Genomic DNA, 18,025 nt, shown 5'->3' on the forward strand with positions numbered 1-18,025 from the left:
TGATGTCTGTTATATAAGGATGCTATAGATTTTCTCAACAACTCTTAACCTCTTCATGCCAAACTTTGTACTTGGTAGAATAAATTCAAAAAAAATTGGAATTTGTAGAATGATGACTGTTTTGAAATCTCATCATTAATTTCCATCTGATTATCTAGATAAGCGTGAGTCTGGATTGATTTTAAACAAGTCGTTTTAAACTATAACATTACTTTCTAGACTAGAATATGAAGTTGGATTTCCATATGCAGCATGTGTGAAGCATTTTCTACGCTTATTTTTGTTGGTTTAAATGGACAGGACTTACAGTCATGATAACAAATAGCTATAAAAGACTTCACGATGGAAGAGACAAACTTGATAGACTTACAGATCTTCCTATTAATGTCATACACCAAATTCAAGAGCTCATGACTATTGAGGATGCCGCAAGAATGAGTGTCTTGTCCAGTGACTGGAGATATATTTGGGCTTCAAATCCAAAGCTCACAATTTCTGCGAACTTCTGCAGAAAGGGAAAGCAATCAAGCATAACAGACATCATTAATAGAGTACTATTGCATCACTATGGACCCATTAAGACATTTCTCCTTGATCTTTCAATAATAAATCCTTCTGAGCACTCAGTTATTGATCTATGGATGCTACATTTGTCAAGAAATGGTCTTGTGGATCTCACCCTTCGGTGTTTAGAACATCTCAATACTCCTTATAAGTTGCCTTCCTCTGTGTACGGTGTAGAGCTAGAACATTTGAATCTCTCAAACTGCATTTTCAGGCCACCATGCAGTTTTAGAGGGTTCCAAAAGCTGAAAAGCCTTTCACTAAATCGAGTCTCGTTTCAATTAGATGTTGCATCTTCTTTCCTCTGTGTTCCAAACCTTTTAGATCTGATGTTTACACAGTGTAGTGGTCTTCATCACTTGAATATATATGCCCCAGAACTCTTATGTTTAAAATTTTGCAATTGTGGAATTGACACAATAAAATGGATTTCATTCAAGGACTGCCGAAAGGTAATATTTTTTGCAGTTATGCCACAACAAGAAGTTTCACAAAACGGACAACATGAAGCAATGAACTTGGTAAAACTTCTCGGCAGCTTGCCTGAAGTTAGAGCACTTATCTTGGACGGATGCTCCCTCAAGGTATGATGCATAGCTCAGAATAATGTTGTACATTGTTCTAACTAATAACGTTCTTATTTTGCCATTTTGTTTTTTCTTGTCCAGTTTTTGGCTTCTAGTAATGTAGCAAGGAGGCTGTCAACGATACTCAATCACTTGGTCAATCTCGAATTTTATCTATTCGATTTTAATGATGAAGATCAAATTTGTTCCCTTCTATGCATTCTTAGAAGTTGTCTGAATTTGAAGTTACTTAACCTTCTGGTGAGTTGCTGAATTCATGAGTTGTTACTCTATTTTCCAAGTATAGAGATGCAAATCTTACTAGTTTTTCTTTATACTACTTATAGTTGAGTCGGATCAAGAATGGTTCCAGGAAAGTAGATTCAAATCAGTTGAAAGGACAAGGTTGCGGGATTGATGAACTCAATAACCTTCAAACTCTGGGAATACATGGATTCCATGGTTCAAAAGTGGAATTGCGGTTTGTAAGGTTAGTACTGGCGTCTGCCCCTATTCTCGAGAAGATGACCATTAACGTAGATGAAGAAGTTAGTGAAAGGAAGGCAACTAAGATCTCTAAGATCATTGGCGTTTTCGCCTATTCTCGACCAGCTCTTACACAAGTAATATGCCAAAGGCATCAGCATTGAAGCAGCTTCCTTTCGTCTATAAATAGGGAGTCAAAACAATTCATATACTTTGTAGTCTTTATGCTAGGCATTTCTATACTTTATTGACTTTCTAGTCTTTATTTTTATAACAATTTATGATTTTATTTAACATTTTATTTTCTTTCCTTCATTTATTATTTTCATTTGTTCCGAGGCTACAGTCCTTTTCCGGCAGAGGACTCATGGGCCCAAAGTCTTTAATGTTTTTTTGTTACTACAGTATCATTAATGATCAATATACAATTTATTATAACTAAAAGTCACGTATAATTAAGTATTGTGTTATGGAAATAATATTGTGTCCATTGTTACCATGTTTTCTTGTGAACAATGTCTAAATTCCATACATTGATAATATAAAAAAAATATTTACATAATTTGATCAACATTAATTCGTATCTGGTTAATATTAATTGATCTAACTATATTTTACTAATATATATATATATATATATATATATATATATATATATATATATATATATATATATATATATATATATGACTAAAATATTCATTAAAAGTTAACTGACCTTTTTTCCCTTCGTTTTAACACCAATCGTATTAAAGGTAAACCTATCTCGTAATAAACTTAGCCTTTAATTTTCTACTGTATTCTATATGAAAATATAAAATACCATGTGACGTATGAGATACTTTTTGAAACTTATGAAATACTTTTGTATTTCCAATAATATTCATCTAATAATCTAGTTGAAACTCTTCCAGTCATTTCATTTTCATATTCTTTTTCACTACTTTTAATTGTATAATTACTTAATGTATCTGGTCTATTGAAACCATTTCGTACTTTTTGTATTCCCAATTAAATTGATAGAATCTTTGTTTTGAGAACATTCCAAATGAAAATGATATAAATGATATCTGATAGACATATTGTTTTATAAACAGACTAAAACGTAATAGTAATATTTACTAGCTAGCGATCTCTAGATAATAAGGAAGACAAAGACTGCCATTATTTTCATTAGTGGTAATATAGAAAAATAACTTTGCAATTTTGGGTCACCTTATGAGCCTGCAAACCACTTGCAGGTATGGATGGCATATCTAATAATTCTTGGATACGATGGTGCCTTTGGACAATCATTATGTTCGGATTTTGGTGTTCTTATTTTATCCTTAGTGATATTCTTCTATAAAGATAGATAACATATTTAAGACCATAAAATTCTGAATGGTATTTTTGGTACTATAATGAATATTTAGCTTTCTTGTATCAAAAGCTTACTTTCTTAAACACCCCATATAAAACACAGAAAGAGTGGCTTTTTATCAAAACGAAAGAATAAGTTGATAAACAAATGAAAGATAATATGAAATCACTTAGTTGATAAACTAGGACAGAAGAAAGCTATCATCTTGCTACTAAGTCACATTAATACGTCGATTTGACCATATTAACTCCTTTTGATTCGAGAATTCTCAATATTCTTAGCATTTTGTGTAGACCACGAATGTTTTTGTTGCGATAATTGAACCTATATGTTAATTGTATGCTTTGATTTTCTTACCATATATTTTGATTTTTACTTTTTGTTGAAAGAAGGATAACATATTTATCTTAATTAATTTTTCCTTTCATTTAAAGAAGAGAATATAAATCTACCACTTTGGCATTTTCCTTCACTTGCTGGAGAAGGAAAAGAAACTCCTATAGGCATCGTGGATGCACTACTGAAACTTGTCAAAAGCTTTTATGTAGCCACCTAATGACCTAAACTAAGGTTGCGATCCACTAGAAACCTGATGGATGCTCAAACTTTGCCTATTAGACACACACCATCATGGAACGATGCGTATATTAAACCTATTCTGAAAGTGTGAGCAGCCATAATTTTCTTTTCTAAAACTTTTTTTCGTGTAGCTTCTGATAGAGAACTGTATGGGTCAAATATTAGATCAGAGAAATTCAGCACGCGGAGACATAAGGTCGTGGTCAGACAACCCAAGGTCGGACCGTCATCAATAACCAAGGTCGGACCGTTATCAATAAGGTCGGACCGTCATCAAACAGCTAGTTTGCTTTGGGATACTCAAAAGGAATATTCTACCGAATATTTCCTCTAAATTGTACCTTTTTTTTAGGATTTTCTATGGATATCCCCACCTTATAAATAGGAAGGGAGAACTTCCCAAAAAGGGGGCTCTCTCTCTGTCTCCCTCTCCCTCTTTCTAAAAAATATGTAAACACACCTCTCCAAAGAATTGAGAGGATCAATGATCCCATACCTTAATCGGATCCAAAAAGGGTCATAAGGTTCTTGTATTTGTCTACCATTGATCTTTATTAAATGAAAGAAGATCCGTCTCACCGAAGATCGGGTGAATCTTTTCCTTTATTCATATTTTTGTTACTTAATGCATCTTTACTTATGCCATTAAATCCGATCTTAATCGATGTCAACATTTATACTCGGCTATATTTTTCTACTCATATTATTCGTCTCGGATCTAGAGTTAATTATCTTTAACTAGGATTTACCCCTTCATCTACATTGATTGATTTGCTTAGAAAGTATTATACAACTTTTTGAGTCAAACAATTTGGCGCCGTCTGTGGGGATTTTCTAGTTAAAATTTTAGTTTCCTCTAGATCTCAAATTTCATTATAGCAAGTTCTTGTGTAGCTTCTACAGCACATACATTTACCACAACTTTTGCTTGCTAGAGACCAATAAAATCTTCATGCATCACATGTCACAACTTTCTGAAAGAACATTTCCATGTAAATATTACTTATTAATCCCCTAGGCAAGAAAATATCTGCAAAAGAATGACATGACTAGGGAATATTTTATGCTCTTTGGTTCAACTGCAGGGTTCATGGGTATAACTGCACGTTTAATATTAAACTGGAAAAAAAATTCATCTAGTTATTGAAACACCCTCGGGAACATATCCATGTGTGAAGTCTATCCTGATATGCAAACTTGACTTACGTAGTAGTTTCTTAATGCTTGCTACAATTCGGATCTCAAGTTTGAGTCCTCCTGGAGTCGGGTTTTTATATTCTAACAGGGAAGAATCCACCCATTTCAAGATCGGTATTGGTTGCAGGCAGAAGTAGACTGTGCTTAGCCGGATTGTGTTGTTCTCTGTGCCAGTCGCATAAGGAACCACATTAGCTCAAAGTTGTTCAGTACTTTGGACACAACTCAAGTCCAGGTGTATGAGATTGGACTGCATTTTCAACTTCATCATCATTAAAAAGACAACATTCACGAGGTGATGAAATTGGGAGTTGTTCGACTCTACTCCAGCGTCACCGCTTCCTGCTAATTGCGCTTGCCCTCCTAGCATTTCTTTGCAATAGATCAAATCGAGGTAACGAATGATTTTATTTGATCTAACTAACTATTTTTCTAAGAGGAATAGAAGCAGGAGCATTCTCCCAGACGCGCGAACAGGAAACGCCTTATACTCTCCAATGCAAGCAAAATTAAGCAAACTGGGACTCCCCCAGGAAATACATTATATTCTCCAATGCAAGCAAAATTAAGCAAACTGGGACTCCCCCAGGAAATACGTCATATTCTCCAATGCAAGATTGAGCGAACTGGAACTCAGGCCATGTGCCTTCGCCATCAAAGATTAACAGTTCGACCTCGCTCGAACTGGGACTCATGCCATGTGCCTTCTCCATCAAAGATTAACAGTTCGACTTCGCTCGAACTTGGACTCAGGCTAAGTGCCTTCGCCATCAAAGTTTGACAGTTCGACCTCGTTCGAACTGAGACTCAGGCTATGTGCCTTCGCCATCAAAGATTAACAGTTCGACCTCGCTCGAACTGGGACTCAAGCTAAGTGCATTCACCATCAAAGTTTGGCAGTACGACCTCGTTCGAACTGGGACTCAGGCTATGTGCCTTCGCCATCAAACATTAACAGTTCGACCTCGCTCGAACTGGGACTCAGGCCATGTGCCTTCGCCATCAAAGATTAACAGTTCAACCTCGCTCGAACTTGGACTCAGACTAAGTGCCTTCGCCATCAAAATTTGACAGTTCGACCTCAGGCTATGTGCCTTCGCCATCAAAGATTAACAGTTCGACCTCGCTCGAACTTGGACTCAGGCTAAGTGCCTTCGCCATTAAAGTTTGACAGTTCGACCTCATTCGAACTGGGACTCAGGCTATGTGGCTTCGCCATCAAAGATTAACAGTTCGACCTCGCTCGAACTGGGACTCAGGCTAAGTGCCTTCGCCATCAAAGATTAACAGTTCGACCTCGCTCGAACTGGGACTCAGGCTAAGTGCCTTCGCCATCAAAGTTTGACAGTTCGACCTCGCTCGAACTGGGACTCAGGCTAAGTGCCTTCGCCATCAAAGATTAACAGTTCGACCCGCTCGAACTGGGACTCAGGCTAAGTGCCTTCGCCATCAAAGATTAACAGTTCGACCTCGCTCGAACTGGGACTCAGGCTAAGTGCCTTCGCCATCAAAGATTAACAGTTCGACCTCGCTCGAACTGGGACTCAGGCTATGTGCCTTCGCCATCAAAGATTAATAGTTCGACCTCGCTCGAACTGGGACTCAGGCTAAGTGCCTTCGCCATCAAAGATTAACAGTTCGACCTCGCTCGAACTGGGACTCAGGCTATGTGCCTTCGCCATCAAAGATTAACAGTTCGACCTCGCTCGAACTGGGACTCAGGCTATGTGCCTTCGCCATCAAAGATTAACAGTTCGACCTCGCTCGAACTAGGACTCAGGATAAGTGCCTTCGCCATCAAAGATCGACAGTTCGACTCGCTCAACTGGGACTCAGGCTAAGTGCCTTCGCCATCAAAACTCGACAGGTCGATCTCGCTCGAACTGGGGCTTAGGCTAAGTGCCTTTGCCATCAAAGATCGACAGTTCGACCTCGCTCGAGCTGAGGCTCAGGCTAAGTGCCTTCGCCATTAAAACTCGACAGTTCGACCTCGCTCGAACTAGGACTCAGGCTAAGTGCCTTCCCCATTAAGTCTCGACGGTTCGACCTCGCTCGAACTAGGACTCAGGCTAAATGCCTTCTCCATCAAAGATCGACAGTTCGACCTCGCTCGAACTGGGACTCAGGCTAAGTGCCTTCGCCATCAATGATCGACAGTTCTATCTCGCTCGAACTGGGGCTCAGGCTAAGTGCCTTCACCATCAAAGATTGATAGTTCGACCTCGCTCGAACTGGGACTCAGGCTAAGTGCCTTCGTCATCCAAGATCGATAGTTCGAACTCGCTCGAACTGGGGCTCGGGCTAAGTGCCTTCGCCATCAAAGATCGATAGTTTAACCTCGCTCGAACTGGGACTCAGGCTAAGTGCCTTCGCCATCAAAGATCGACAGTTCGACCTCGCTCGAATTGGGACTCAGGCTAAATGCCTTCGCCATCAAAGATCGACAGTTCGATCTCGCTCGAACTGGGGCTCAGGCTAAGTGCCTTCGCCATCAAAGATTAACAGTTCGACCTTGCTCGAACTGGGACTCAGGCTAAGTGCTTCGCCATCAAAGTTTGACAGTTCGACCTCGTTCGAACTGGGACTTAGGCTAAGTGCCTTCGCCATTAAAGTTTGACAGATCGACCTCACTCGAACTGGGACTCAGGCTATGTGCCTTCGCCATCAAAGATTAACAGTTCGACCTCGCTCGAACTGGGACTCAGGCTATGTGCCTTCGCCATCAAAGATTAACAGTTCGACCTCGCTCGAACTGGGACTCAGGCTAAGTGCCTTCGCCATCAAAGTTTAAGCCGTTANACCTCGCTCGAACTAGGACTCAAGCTAAGTACCTTTGCCATCAAAACTCGACAATTCGACGTCACTCGAACAGGGACTCAGACTAAGTGCCTTCGCCATCAAAGATCGATAGTTCGACCTCGCTCAAATTGGGACTCAGGCTAAGTGCCTTCGCCATCAAAGCTCGACAGTTCGACCTCGCTCGAACTAGGACTCTGGCTATGTGCCTTCGCCATCAAAGATCGACAGTTCGACCGCGCTCGAACTGGGACTCAAGCTAAGTGCCTTCGCATCAAAGATCGACAATTCGACCTCGCTGGAACTGGGACTCAGGCTACGTGCTTTCGCCATCAAAGATCGACAGTTCGATCTCGCTAAAACTGGGGCTCAGGCTAAGTGCCTTCGCCATCAAAGATCGACAGTTCAACCTCGCTCGAACTGGGATTCAAGCTAAGTGCCTTCGCCATCAAAACACGACAGTTCGATCTCGCTCGAACTGGGGCTCAGGCTAAGTCCCTTCGCCATCAAAGATCGACAGTTCGACCTCGCTCGAACTAGGCTCAGGCTAAGTGCCTTCGCCATCAAAGATCGATAGTTCGACCTCGCTCGAACTGGGACTCAAGCTAAGTGGCTTCCCCATCGAAGATCGACAATTCGACCTCGCTCGAACTGGGACTCTAGCTAAGTGCCTTTGCCATCAACGTTCGACAGTTCGATCTTGCTCGAAATGGGCTCAGGCTAAGTGGCTTCGCCATCAAAGACCGACAGTTCGACCTCGCTCGAACTTGGACTCAGGCTAAGTGCCTTCACTATCAAAGATCGACAGTTCGACCTCGCTCGAACTGGGACTCAGTCTAAGTGCCTTTGCCATCAAAACTCGACAGTTCGACCTCGCTCGAACTAGGACTAAGGCTAAATGCCTTTGCGATCAAAGATCGACAGTTCGACAACGCTCGAACTGGGACTCAGGCTAGGTACCTTCGCCATCAAAGATCGACAGTTCAACCTCGCTCGAACTGGGGCTCAGGCTAAGTGCCTTCGCCATCAAAGATCGACAGTTCGACCTCGCTCGAACTGGGATTCAGGCTAAGTGCCTTCGCCATCAAAGATCGACAGTTCGACCTCGCTCGAACTGGGACTCAGGCTAAATGCCTTCGCCATCAAAGATCGACAGTTCGACCTCGCTCGAATTGGGACTCAGGCTAAATGCCTTCGCCATCAAAGATCGACAGTTCGACCTCCCTCGAACTGGGACTCAGGCTAAGTGCCTTCGCCATCAAAGCTCGACAGTTCGACCTCGCTCGAACTGGGACTCAAGCTAAATGCCTTCGCTATCAAAGCTCGACAGTTCGACCTCGCTCGAACCGGGACTCAGGCTAACTGCCTTCGCCATCAAGGCTTGACAGTTCGACCTCGCTCGAACCGGGACTCAGGCTAAGTGCCTTCGCCATCAAAACTCGACAGTTCGACCTCGCTCGAACTGGGATTCAGGCCGACTGAATACCATCAAGGAGCGACAGGGTCGACCTCGCTCAAACCGAGACGAGTTATCCTCTCGAAAGGTTCACAATGAAACCCACGATCATAAACTTTCATCATATATGGGGAATGCGGACTCGTCTGACGAGCCCTCACCCCGCGGATAGATCGTAAGTCACCAGAGAACTGAAATAAAAAGCAAGAAGCGAAGAAGAATTCTTTATTCACGAAGTCAGAAATGCGGGCTATTGCCGCTTACATCTGATCTATGCCAGCTAATTAAAAAAAAGAGAAAAGGGACAACAAACAACTAAATATGATTTTCTTTCACGCGGCGCCAACGCCGACGTTATCATCATCACCACTGGCGTCCCCATCAGCTTCGGGTGTCGCCACATCATATCCACAGTTGACTCGAGCCTCACGATCCTTCTGGCGCGCCTCCTCGAAAGTTGCCTCAGTCTCGATGCCCGCCTCCCACAAGTTCTTGAAAATATCACGTTGAGCTTCAGCATTAATCCAGAGTTCATGAGCCTGGCGGGGAACAGCGACACGGGATGATCCAGCATGGGCCCTCAACCGCTGATTCTCCTCCTCCAAGGCCGCAACCCGATCTGATAAGGCTAAGGCCTCCATGTCAGCCGCGCCAATCCGCTCCTCGAGCCTCGCCTCCATAAGGGTCGCAGTAGCTCTCTCCGACTCTCGCTCGGACTCATGTACACGAATTGCCGCCTCCAAGGCCACTGCCCTTGTCGAAGCATCCAACGCTGCCCTCTTCATATGCTTCAAATCGTCAACCGTGCTTTCCAGCGCTGCTAACTTCCCGCTCCATTCGGCGTTCATCTCCGATGCTCTGGCCTGGCTCTGCTCCATTTCCAACTGCATTGCTCGTAACATGTCCTGCAGGTGCTCGCATTCCGCAGCGACCCCTTTGCCTACCTCGAGCTCCTCGTCCTTGAGGCGGATTTGCTCTTCGAGCTTGCTCTTGCTGCGGAGCGCCTGCATTAGCTCCTAGTCCTTCTTCTCGAACTCCTCGCCCAAAGCCCGGTTGCAGGGATCAGTCCTTAACCGTTCGTGCAACTCACGGCACCTATCGCGATAGCGACGGTATTTTTCTAGCATCTGCAAGAAGATCCTCGACCGGACATTTGCCCGGTGAATTTTTTCTACCTCTAACATGTACGTCTGCAAAACAAGAAAGAAGTTAAACTAATGCTCATTCTACAACGAAGGAGAAACAAATCGAAATCAGATTTAACATACCCGTAAGCCCATCACAGCTACTTCGTCCATCACTTCGACATCCGAAACATTCCTCAGGGGCTCGTTTTCGGCCTCCGAACACAACAAGCTGAATTGTGGTACCAAGTTGCCTCCTTGTGTCAACAGGTTCACATCGGAGGGGATCTCAACAAGACGAGTCGACCCCTCCGCATTGACCACCGAGCGAGTAATGCCCTCTTCGAACATCCGGACATCATCAGGGTCCGAGTCAGACTCGGACTCGTATTCGTCAATCACTACTCCCTTTCCCCTCTCAGTTGCCGATGGTGCGGCGCGACCTACCGAGGATGGTAACGGCGCACTCGAGGTCACGACGGCAGCATCAGGGGCCCGATTCTCCACCATAACGAGAGGTCCAGCATCATAAACAGCAGGAACTCCTGATTGGGTCGCTACACCAGCGGATTTCTCCTAGCGCTGACTGGTGGGAACAGCCCCGAGCACCCGCTTCCCCTCAGCGGTAGACGTCGCAATAACACCTTCCTCTAGGTTTTCTGGGGGTGAATCCAAGTTGATCACCGTCGGAGGAACCATCTCAAACCCTACCCTCCGCCTCTTTGCCGGCCCTTCTTCCTCCCCAGGTGATGGCGAGTCGTTCTGAGGTCGGGCGGTACCAGACCGACCCTCCTTCGGAGATATAGTCCGGGTCGGAGCGGCCAAAGCCACAGATTCTACCGATGCCTCCCTTGACGGACGAGTTGTAGGTACTGCACTTATACGAGCGGACGCGGACGACCGACGGAAGGCTAACTGAGGAGCCCTGACTCTGCGAACCCTCCCTGGCCACGGCAAACAATACTCAAAGGTAAGATCGAAACGAAAGAGAATGGGTAAAAAAAAAAAATAAGGGCGCTATCTCACCTGTGAGGGGCCTACGTCCGAATCTCAGATGAAACGTCGACCATGTGCGAACTCCCACCGTATGAGGAAGAATGGCCTCGACCCATTCTCGGATCCCCTCCAGAGGAGGCGGGGGTAACTTCTCGGCTGCAAAGCATCGAAATAGATCAATATTTACATGAGATATAAAGAAATCGAGGCCAAAGTGGGTAGTCTACTAGTCAAGGACAAAGACTTACGGGCAAAATTCCACACTTCTGGTAACCCAGTCAGATCCGCTACAAGATGCTCGGTCCGCACATAGAAAAAGTTATCGAAAAAATGGCGATTGGTCCTGTCGTCCATCTTGACCACTAAACCTTTCGACCCTCGGGGACGCGCATGGAACATAGTGCTGCGAATCTTTTGGGGAGCGAACAGGCTAAGCACGTGTCTCAGAGTGACCTCCCGACCGGCTAGCTCCGCGTACTTGATAAACATGAGGAACAGCTTGTACAGGTAAGGAGAGAGTTGTGCAGGACATACCTCATAATAGCGGCAGAAGTCGACCACCAACATTGGAAGCGGAAGTGTGTACTCCACTAGGAAGGGGTAAGCATAGAATGAGCAGAAACCGGGACGGTTGATCTGGACCCTATCTTCTCTCTTCGCCGGCACCATCTCGACATAACCAGGAATACTCCATCGTGCCCTTAAATCTGCTATTCCGATCTCCCCTATAAGAGGAGGAATATTTACCTGCTCCGCACCACCATCAGCGCTAAATCCACCACTGACTTCCCCAGGCGGGATAAAATTTCCTTGATCGAAGGAACATCTTCGCACTCCATCGGGTCTACGTCTCCGTCTGCCGGAGCAGGGTCCCCGGCCGCCGAAGAGATAGCCGGAAGTCTACCGTAAGAAAAAGTTCCTGTCATTTTTAACTCACAAGAAGAGGAGGGAGGAACTTTGAGGAAGAAGCGAGAAAGCTCAAGATTGCCGCGAGCAAAGGAGTCAAGAAGAATTCAGACTAATGAAAGGGAGATATTCTGGGAATTCTCTCGAAGATAAGCAATAAAGTGTGAGAAACGAGTGACAAATCTCTTCAATTTATAAGACACAAATTCTCCGGGGCGCAAAAACCAACGGTCGCCGCCAGAACCTGGCCGAGCACGAAATGATTCAGCTCCTTGGGAACGTGCGCCGCTGTGACCACCGATACAAAGCTACGTTTCATTTATCAACCGGCTCTTCGGTTTCGAAACCATCGTGACGGCATAAGAAGCATTGAAGAGACGCCTCTGGGCAGTTTCGAAATTTATAACGCGACCAAAGAAAAACACGCGGATCTGACTCCCTCCACGATTATGTCACAAACATTATCCGTCCACCGAGGTCGGTAAGATACGACCCCGACGAACGGAGGGACTAACTGTATTGGTCAGAATTCGACCACACGACCACATCAGCAAGGACCCCGTCCCGACCACCCTGCAACAGCAGTCAACAAATTCGACTTCGCCTAATTGCTCGGATTCTGACCAATACTGTCGAGGTCGAGGCCTCCCACTGAGGGAGGTCGATTTCCCCGACCCGGCCCAAACAAATAGTGATAAGCATGAGGAGGTTTGGCGTATAATAGAAGGAAGAAGAACCCTACGGGGGGGGGGGGGGGTCAAAAGGAGAGAGAGAAGAAACAATCTTAGAAAAAGAGATTCCACCTCCAAGGAGGAAGAGAGAACTTGATTGTAATCTCCAGAACCTCTTCAAGGAGAGGCAGGCCAAATTTCTACAAACAATTTTAACCTTCCAGATGTCATTTTAATTGATTCTTTTATCTTTATGACTGTGCTCTTTGATTCAGTATTAATTAATATTGACTACGATTTACCCCTTCATCTACATTGATTGATTTGCCTAGAAAGTATTAAATAACTTTTGGATCAAACAAGTATAATATCCTAAATTTCAAAAAGCTTAGTGTGACCAAAATCAAACCTAAGACGAGGTCTTTAAAATTAACTCAAAATTTATTCTATCATTTATTGAATCTTTTTCGAGAAGGATTCATTTGATAAAAAAATTCCGCGTAACGTAAGGTGGTGGAAGTGCGCAGCGGTGGTACCCACGGCCCGAAATTAGTGAGAAGATTGCCGTAACAGACGCTCTCTTTTCTTTCTTTTCCCCATTTTGAATGAATTTAGAATTCCTTAAAACTTTGAGCATAACAATAAAAAGAAAAAATGATACTCCATACTTGATTTGTTGCATATACAATGACAATTGCAAAGACAAAATAATCGAATTTTTTGATATATTGAAAAAAAGCATAATGAGACATAAGTGAAGACAAAGAGTATAAAAAAAAGATTATGTATTAAATTCGGAAACAAACAAATTGTAGAGTATTAATATAGAGTAATCTAGATTTTTTAGTATTAAATAGTCATCAAACATACTAAGAGCAGGTATATTAGTCTCTTAAAACAAAACTTTGTATTTGTGCCCAAGTGGCTCCACTTTGCCAGCCCATATCATCACCACATATATACATCCACCGACTCCTTTCGACTACATTATCTCATTTTCTCTTCCCAACTATTTTCTTCTCTTCACATTCATTCTCTGTTGCAAACCCTGCTACTTTTTCCAAAAAGAACGAGATAACTTCCCTTTGGTTTGTAAACCATGGCAAGATTGATTGCATTTTTCACTCTTTGTTTACTCTCTGCTTCAATTGCTTCTGCCACTTTCACTGGCAACCCTTTCCTCGTCAAGGGTAAAGCTTATTGTGACACTTGCCGCTGTGGATTTGAGACCCCTGCCACCAAGTACCTTGCTGGTAATTAATTGCACAATTTTACTCCCTTTATGCTATTCCCTTTTTCATTTTCAAGATCTGCTTTTTTGAGTGATTTTCTTACATGGGTTTTATAGATCCAGTTTATAGATCTACTTGTAGCCGAATCATCTCAAGATCGTATAGTCCAGTGTCATAGTTAAGCTAAAAATTACAAATGTTTATTCTTTCTCTTGTAAAACAATTTGATTTAAGCCCTACTTGTTTTTGTGAATTTCTAATTTGTTACCATAATGTGTAGAGTCTATATCAAAAAGTTTAATACCACATGTACCAATGTCATGTCATATACCTCGGTAATGTTATATAAGTAATACAGTAATCTTTTTTCTTTGCACGGTTCAAAAAATAATTATTTTCTTGCTTTGCTGCTGTTATACAATGTCTGGTCCGGATCTGTTCGACGGAATGTCTGAGACTGAGAGGAGAATACTACTAGTAGTCTACTACTACTTTTTTATGTTATTGATGACGTGGTATTAAGATTTATGTGGTTTTATTGACAGGCGCAAAGGTTAGAATTGAGTGTAAGCACAGGGTCACCGAGGCACCCACTTACACTGTTGAAGGTGTGACCAACTCTAAAGGAGAATACAATATCTTGGTTAACAGTGACCGTGGTGACGACGTCTGCGATGTCATCCTCGTTAAGAGCCCTGACCGCACCTGCGCCAAGCCCAACGCTGGCCGTGATCGTTCACGTGTAATCCTCACCCGTAACAATGGCATGATTTCCGACACCCGTTTTGCCAATGCCATGGGTTTCCTCCGCGATGAGCCTCTTTCTAGCTGCACTCAGATCCTCCAGCAATACCAATTGACAGATGACCAAGATTAAAGAATTTGAGAAATATGTTGAACGGTGGTACCTTTATGTTTGTCATCGTTTCTGGATGTGTCAAACTGTAATGTGTCCGTTTAATTAGCTTAAGAATATATTTTAATGGCTCGTTAAAATAGTCATTACTTGATTGTGGCTGGAATATTTTTTATTTTGTCGGAGCTAGTTACCTTATACTTTAGTCTGTCTGAAATAAACAAAGGAGCGATGTTGGTTCTATGCTTTCTCATGATTTGTTTGTTCCAGTTAAATATTTGTGCCAATGGATCGTTCAGCCGTGAGGAATAAACTTAGATAGTCTCTTAAGTATAGGCATAGAACTAACTTTGTCCCTTATTTATATTATTGAACGTAAAACATCCCTTATGTTTGTAAAAATGGACAGCTTTAGTTTTTTCCTTAACACTGTTAGTAAACCTAACGGGTAATAGGTGAAGCGGGTTAAAAATCACGGCTGTTGACCTGTTGTTAATCCAAAGTTGATTCTCCTCATCTTCAACCTAGACATGCCCGTTAAAACCCTTCTCTCCAAACTCCTGTCATTCTACCCAAAATTCTTATAAACAAACCCCTAATCAGTGAAAGATATATACCTATATTAATGGATCAAAGTTCAATCGAAATAACAATTATTCGAGCCCTAATCTCTTATCAGTTTAGGTGGTCTCATTCTTATTTCAGAACAATATAAACCTATGATTTTGGCATCATTGAAATTTTCCAAGTTCACTGTTGTTCCTCAATTCTCTGGTTAGATGTTGGCTGATGAATGGTGATAAAATTACATTTTCCCTTTCTGTGTGACTAAATGTGTCGTCCGAAAACAATTTCTCATTGTTACAAAGGAACTAAAAAACTAATAGTACTACCTAAATGGCTGTTTCTTTAGAAAAAAAGAATGATGAACAATGAAGAAGCAGTTAGCTTTCCCTCATATTGATCCTAATTCATGCTATGCCGTGTGTTGCGAATAACTGACGAGCATCTTCTTACATTTCTCTTTTACGCATTTTCCTTCTCATGGCTACGACTAGTGCAAAGAAGAAAAGGTCTTCCTTTCTTTCCTCACACATTCATTTAGCATTTAGTTTAACAGTTGCCGTTGACTTTAGAACTAACGGTGTTAAGGAGTAGATTAAAGCTATCCACTTTTATAAATATAAAGGATATTTTATATCCAGTAGTATAATTAGGGACAAAGATAGTTGTATACCCATACTTAAGGGACTTAGAGACAGGATTTCTATATGCAGAGATGCAGAAATAATGACCTATAGGCATGCTGTCTATGTGAATGCAGGAATTAAAAATCCTATAGGCAAGTTATTTAAGATGAGAATGCAGAAGTTTATACGTAACCTATAGGCATGCTGTCTATGTGAATGCAGGAATTAAAAAAATCCTATAGGCAAGTTATCTACCCTTTGCATACAATCATTCTCATTTCTTTCCACTAGCCATCCCCAATAGTTATTACAAATTATTACAGGATGATACCTAATTTCTAAGACTAGGTAAGCCTAACAAATAAGAGAATATGACAGAAAAACAAAAATTAAAACGGGATATAAAGTAATAAATGCCTTAAATATCTCAAAATTGAATCACAACTACAATGTTCCCAAAACCTCGTGAGACTAAGTCATAAGTTCTACAACTAGTACTAAAATATTAATATACATCACTGTCTGAATAAAGGTTACACAGTAATAAGATATAGAAGAGGGCGACTCCTAGGCCTGCGGATGTCAGGCAGGTATACCTTGAATTCTCCAAGGATAGCAAACCAATCACTAGCGTTNTGCCTTCGCCATCAAAGATGGACAGTTCGACCGCGCTCGAACTGGGACTCAAGCTAAGTGCCTTCGCATCAAAACTTGACAGTTCGATCTTTCTCGAACTGGGGCTCAGGATTAGTGCCTTCGCCATCAAAGATCGACAGTTCGACCTCGCTCAAACTGGGACTCAGGCTAAGTGCCTTCGCCATCAAAACTCGACAGGTCGATCTCGCTCGAACTGGGGCTTAGGCTAAGTGCCTTTGCCATCAAAGATCGACAGTTCGACCTCGCTCGAGCTGAGGCTCAGGCTAAGTGCCTTCGCCATTAAAACTCGACAGTTCGACCTCGCTCGAACTAGGACTCAGGCTAAGTACCTTCCCCATTAAGTCTCGACGGTTCGACCTCGCTCGAACTAGGACTCAGGCTAAATGCCTTCTCCATCAAAGATCGACAGTTCGACCTCACTCGAACTGGGACTCAGGCTAAGTGCCTTCGCCATCAATGATCGACAGTTCTATCTCGCTCGAACTGGGGCTCAAGCTAAGTGCCTTCACCATCAAAGATTGATAGTTCGACCTCGCTCGAACTGGGACTCAGGCTAAGTGCCTTCGTCATCCAAGATCGATAGTTCGAACTCGCTCGAACTGGGGCTCGGGCTAAGTGCCTTCGCCATCAAAGATCGATAGTTTAACCTCGCTCCAACTGGGACTCAGGCTAAGTGCCTTCGCCATCAAAGATCGACAGTTCGACCTCGCTCGAACTGGGACTCAGGCTAAATGCCTTCGCCATCAAAGATCGACAGTTCGACCTCGCTCGAACTGGGACCCAGGCTAAGTGCCTTCGCCATCAAAGATCAACAGTTCGATCTCACTCGAACTGGGGCTCAGGCTAAGTGCCTTAGCCATCAAAGATCGATAGTTCGACCTCGCTCAAAGTGGGACTCAGGCTAGGTGCCTTCGCCATCAAAACTCGACAGTTCGACCTCCCTCAAACTAGGACTCAGGCTAAGTGACTTCGCCATTAAGGCTCGACGGTTCGACCTCGCTCGAACTAGGACTCAGGCTAAGTGCCTTCGCCATCAAAACTCGACAATTCGACCTCGCTCGAATTGGGACTCAGGCTAAGTGCCTTCACCATCAAAGATCAATAGTTCGACCTCACTCGAACATGGACTCAGGATAAGTGCCTTTTCCATCAAAACTCGACAGTTCGACCTCGCTCGAACTAGAACTCAGGCTAAGTGCCTTCGCCATCAAAGATGGACAGTTCGACCGCGCTCGAACTAGGACTCAAGCTAAGTGCCTTCGCATCAAAACTTGACAGTTCGATCTTCGTCGAACTGGGCTCAGGATAGTGCCTTGCCATCAAGATCGACAGTTCGACTCGCTCGAACTGGACTCAGGCTAAGTGCCTTGCCATCAAACTCGACAG

The 18,025-nt window shown here is 43.2% G+C and overlaps 2 protein-coding genes across 2 annotated transcripts; both read left to right on the forward strand.

Annotated features, from left to right (window-relative positions):
• The first annotated feature begins 239 nt into the window (after positions 1-239).
• LOC109242514 (F-box/FBD/LRR-repeat protein At1g13570-like) lies at positions 240-1,922 on the forward strand. Its single transcript, XM_019409362.1, has 3 exons — positions 240-1,148; positions 1,233-1,391; positions 1,478-1,922. The coding sequence occupies exons 1-3, from the start codon at positions 312-314 to the stop codon at positions 1,778-1,780; spliced, it is 1,299 nt and encodes a 432-aa protein (XP_019264907.1). The 5' UTR covers positions 240-311; the 3' UTR covers positions 1,781-1,922.
• Positions 1,923-13,657: 11,735 nt separating this feature from the next.
• On the forward strand, positions 13,658-15,045 carry LOC109242517 (protein DOWNSTREAM OF FLC-like). Its single transcript, XM_019409367.1, has 2 exons — positions 13,658-13,957; positions 14,482-15,045. The coding sequence occupies exons 1-2, from the start codon at positions 13,804-13,806 to the stop codon at positions 14,811-14,813; spliced, it is 486 nt and encodes a 161-aa protein (XP_019264912.1). The 5' UTR covers positions 13,658-13,803; the 3' UTR covers positions 14,814-15,045.
• The last annotated feature ends 2,980 nt before the right edge of the window (positions 15,046-18,025 follow it).

This window comes from Nicotiana attenuata, unplaced genomic scaffold (assembly GCF_001879085.1).
Source record: "Nicotiana attenuata strain UT unplaced genomic scaffold, NIATTr2, whole genome shotgun sequence".
Taxonomy (NCBI): Eukaryota; Viridiplantae; Streptophyta; class Magnoliopsida; order Solanales; family Solanaceae; genus Nicotiana; species Nicotiana attenuata.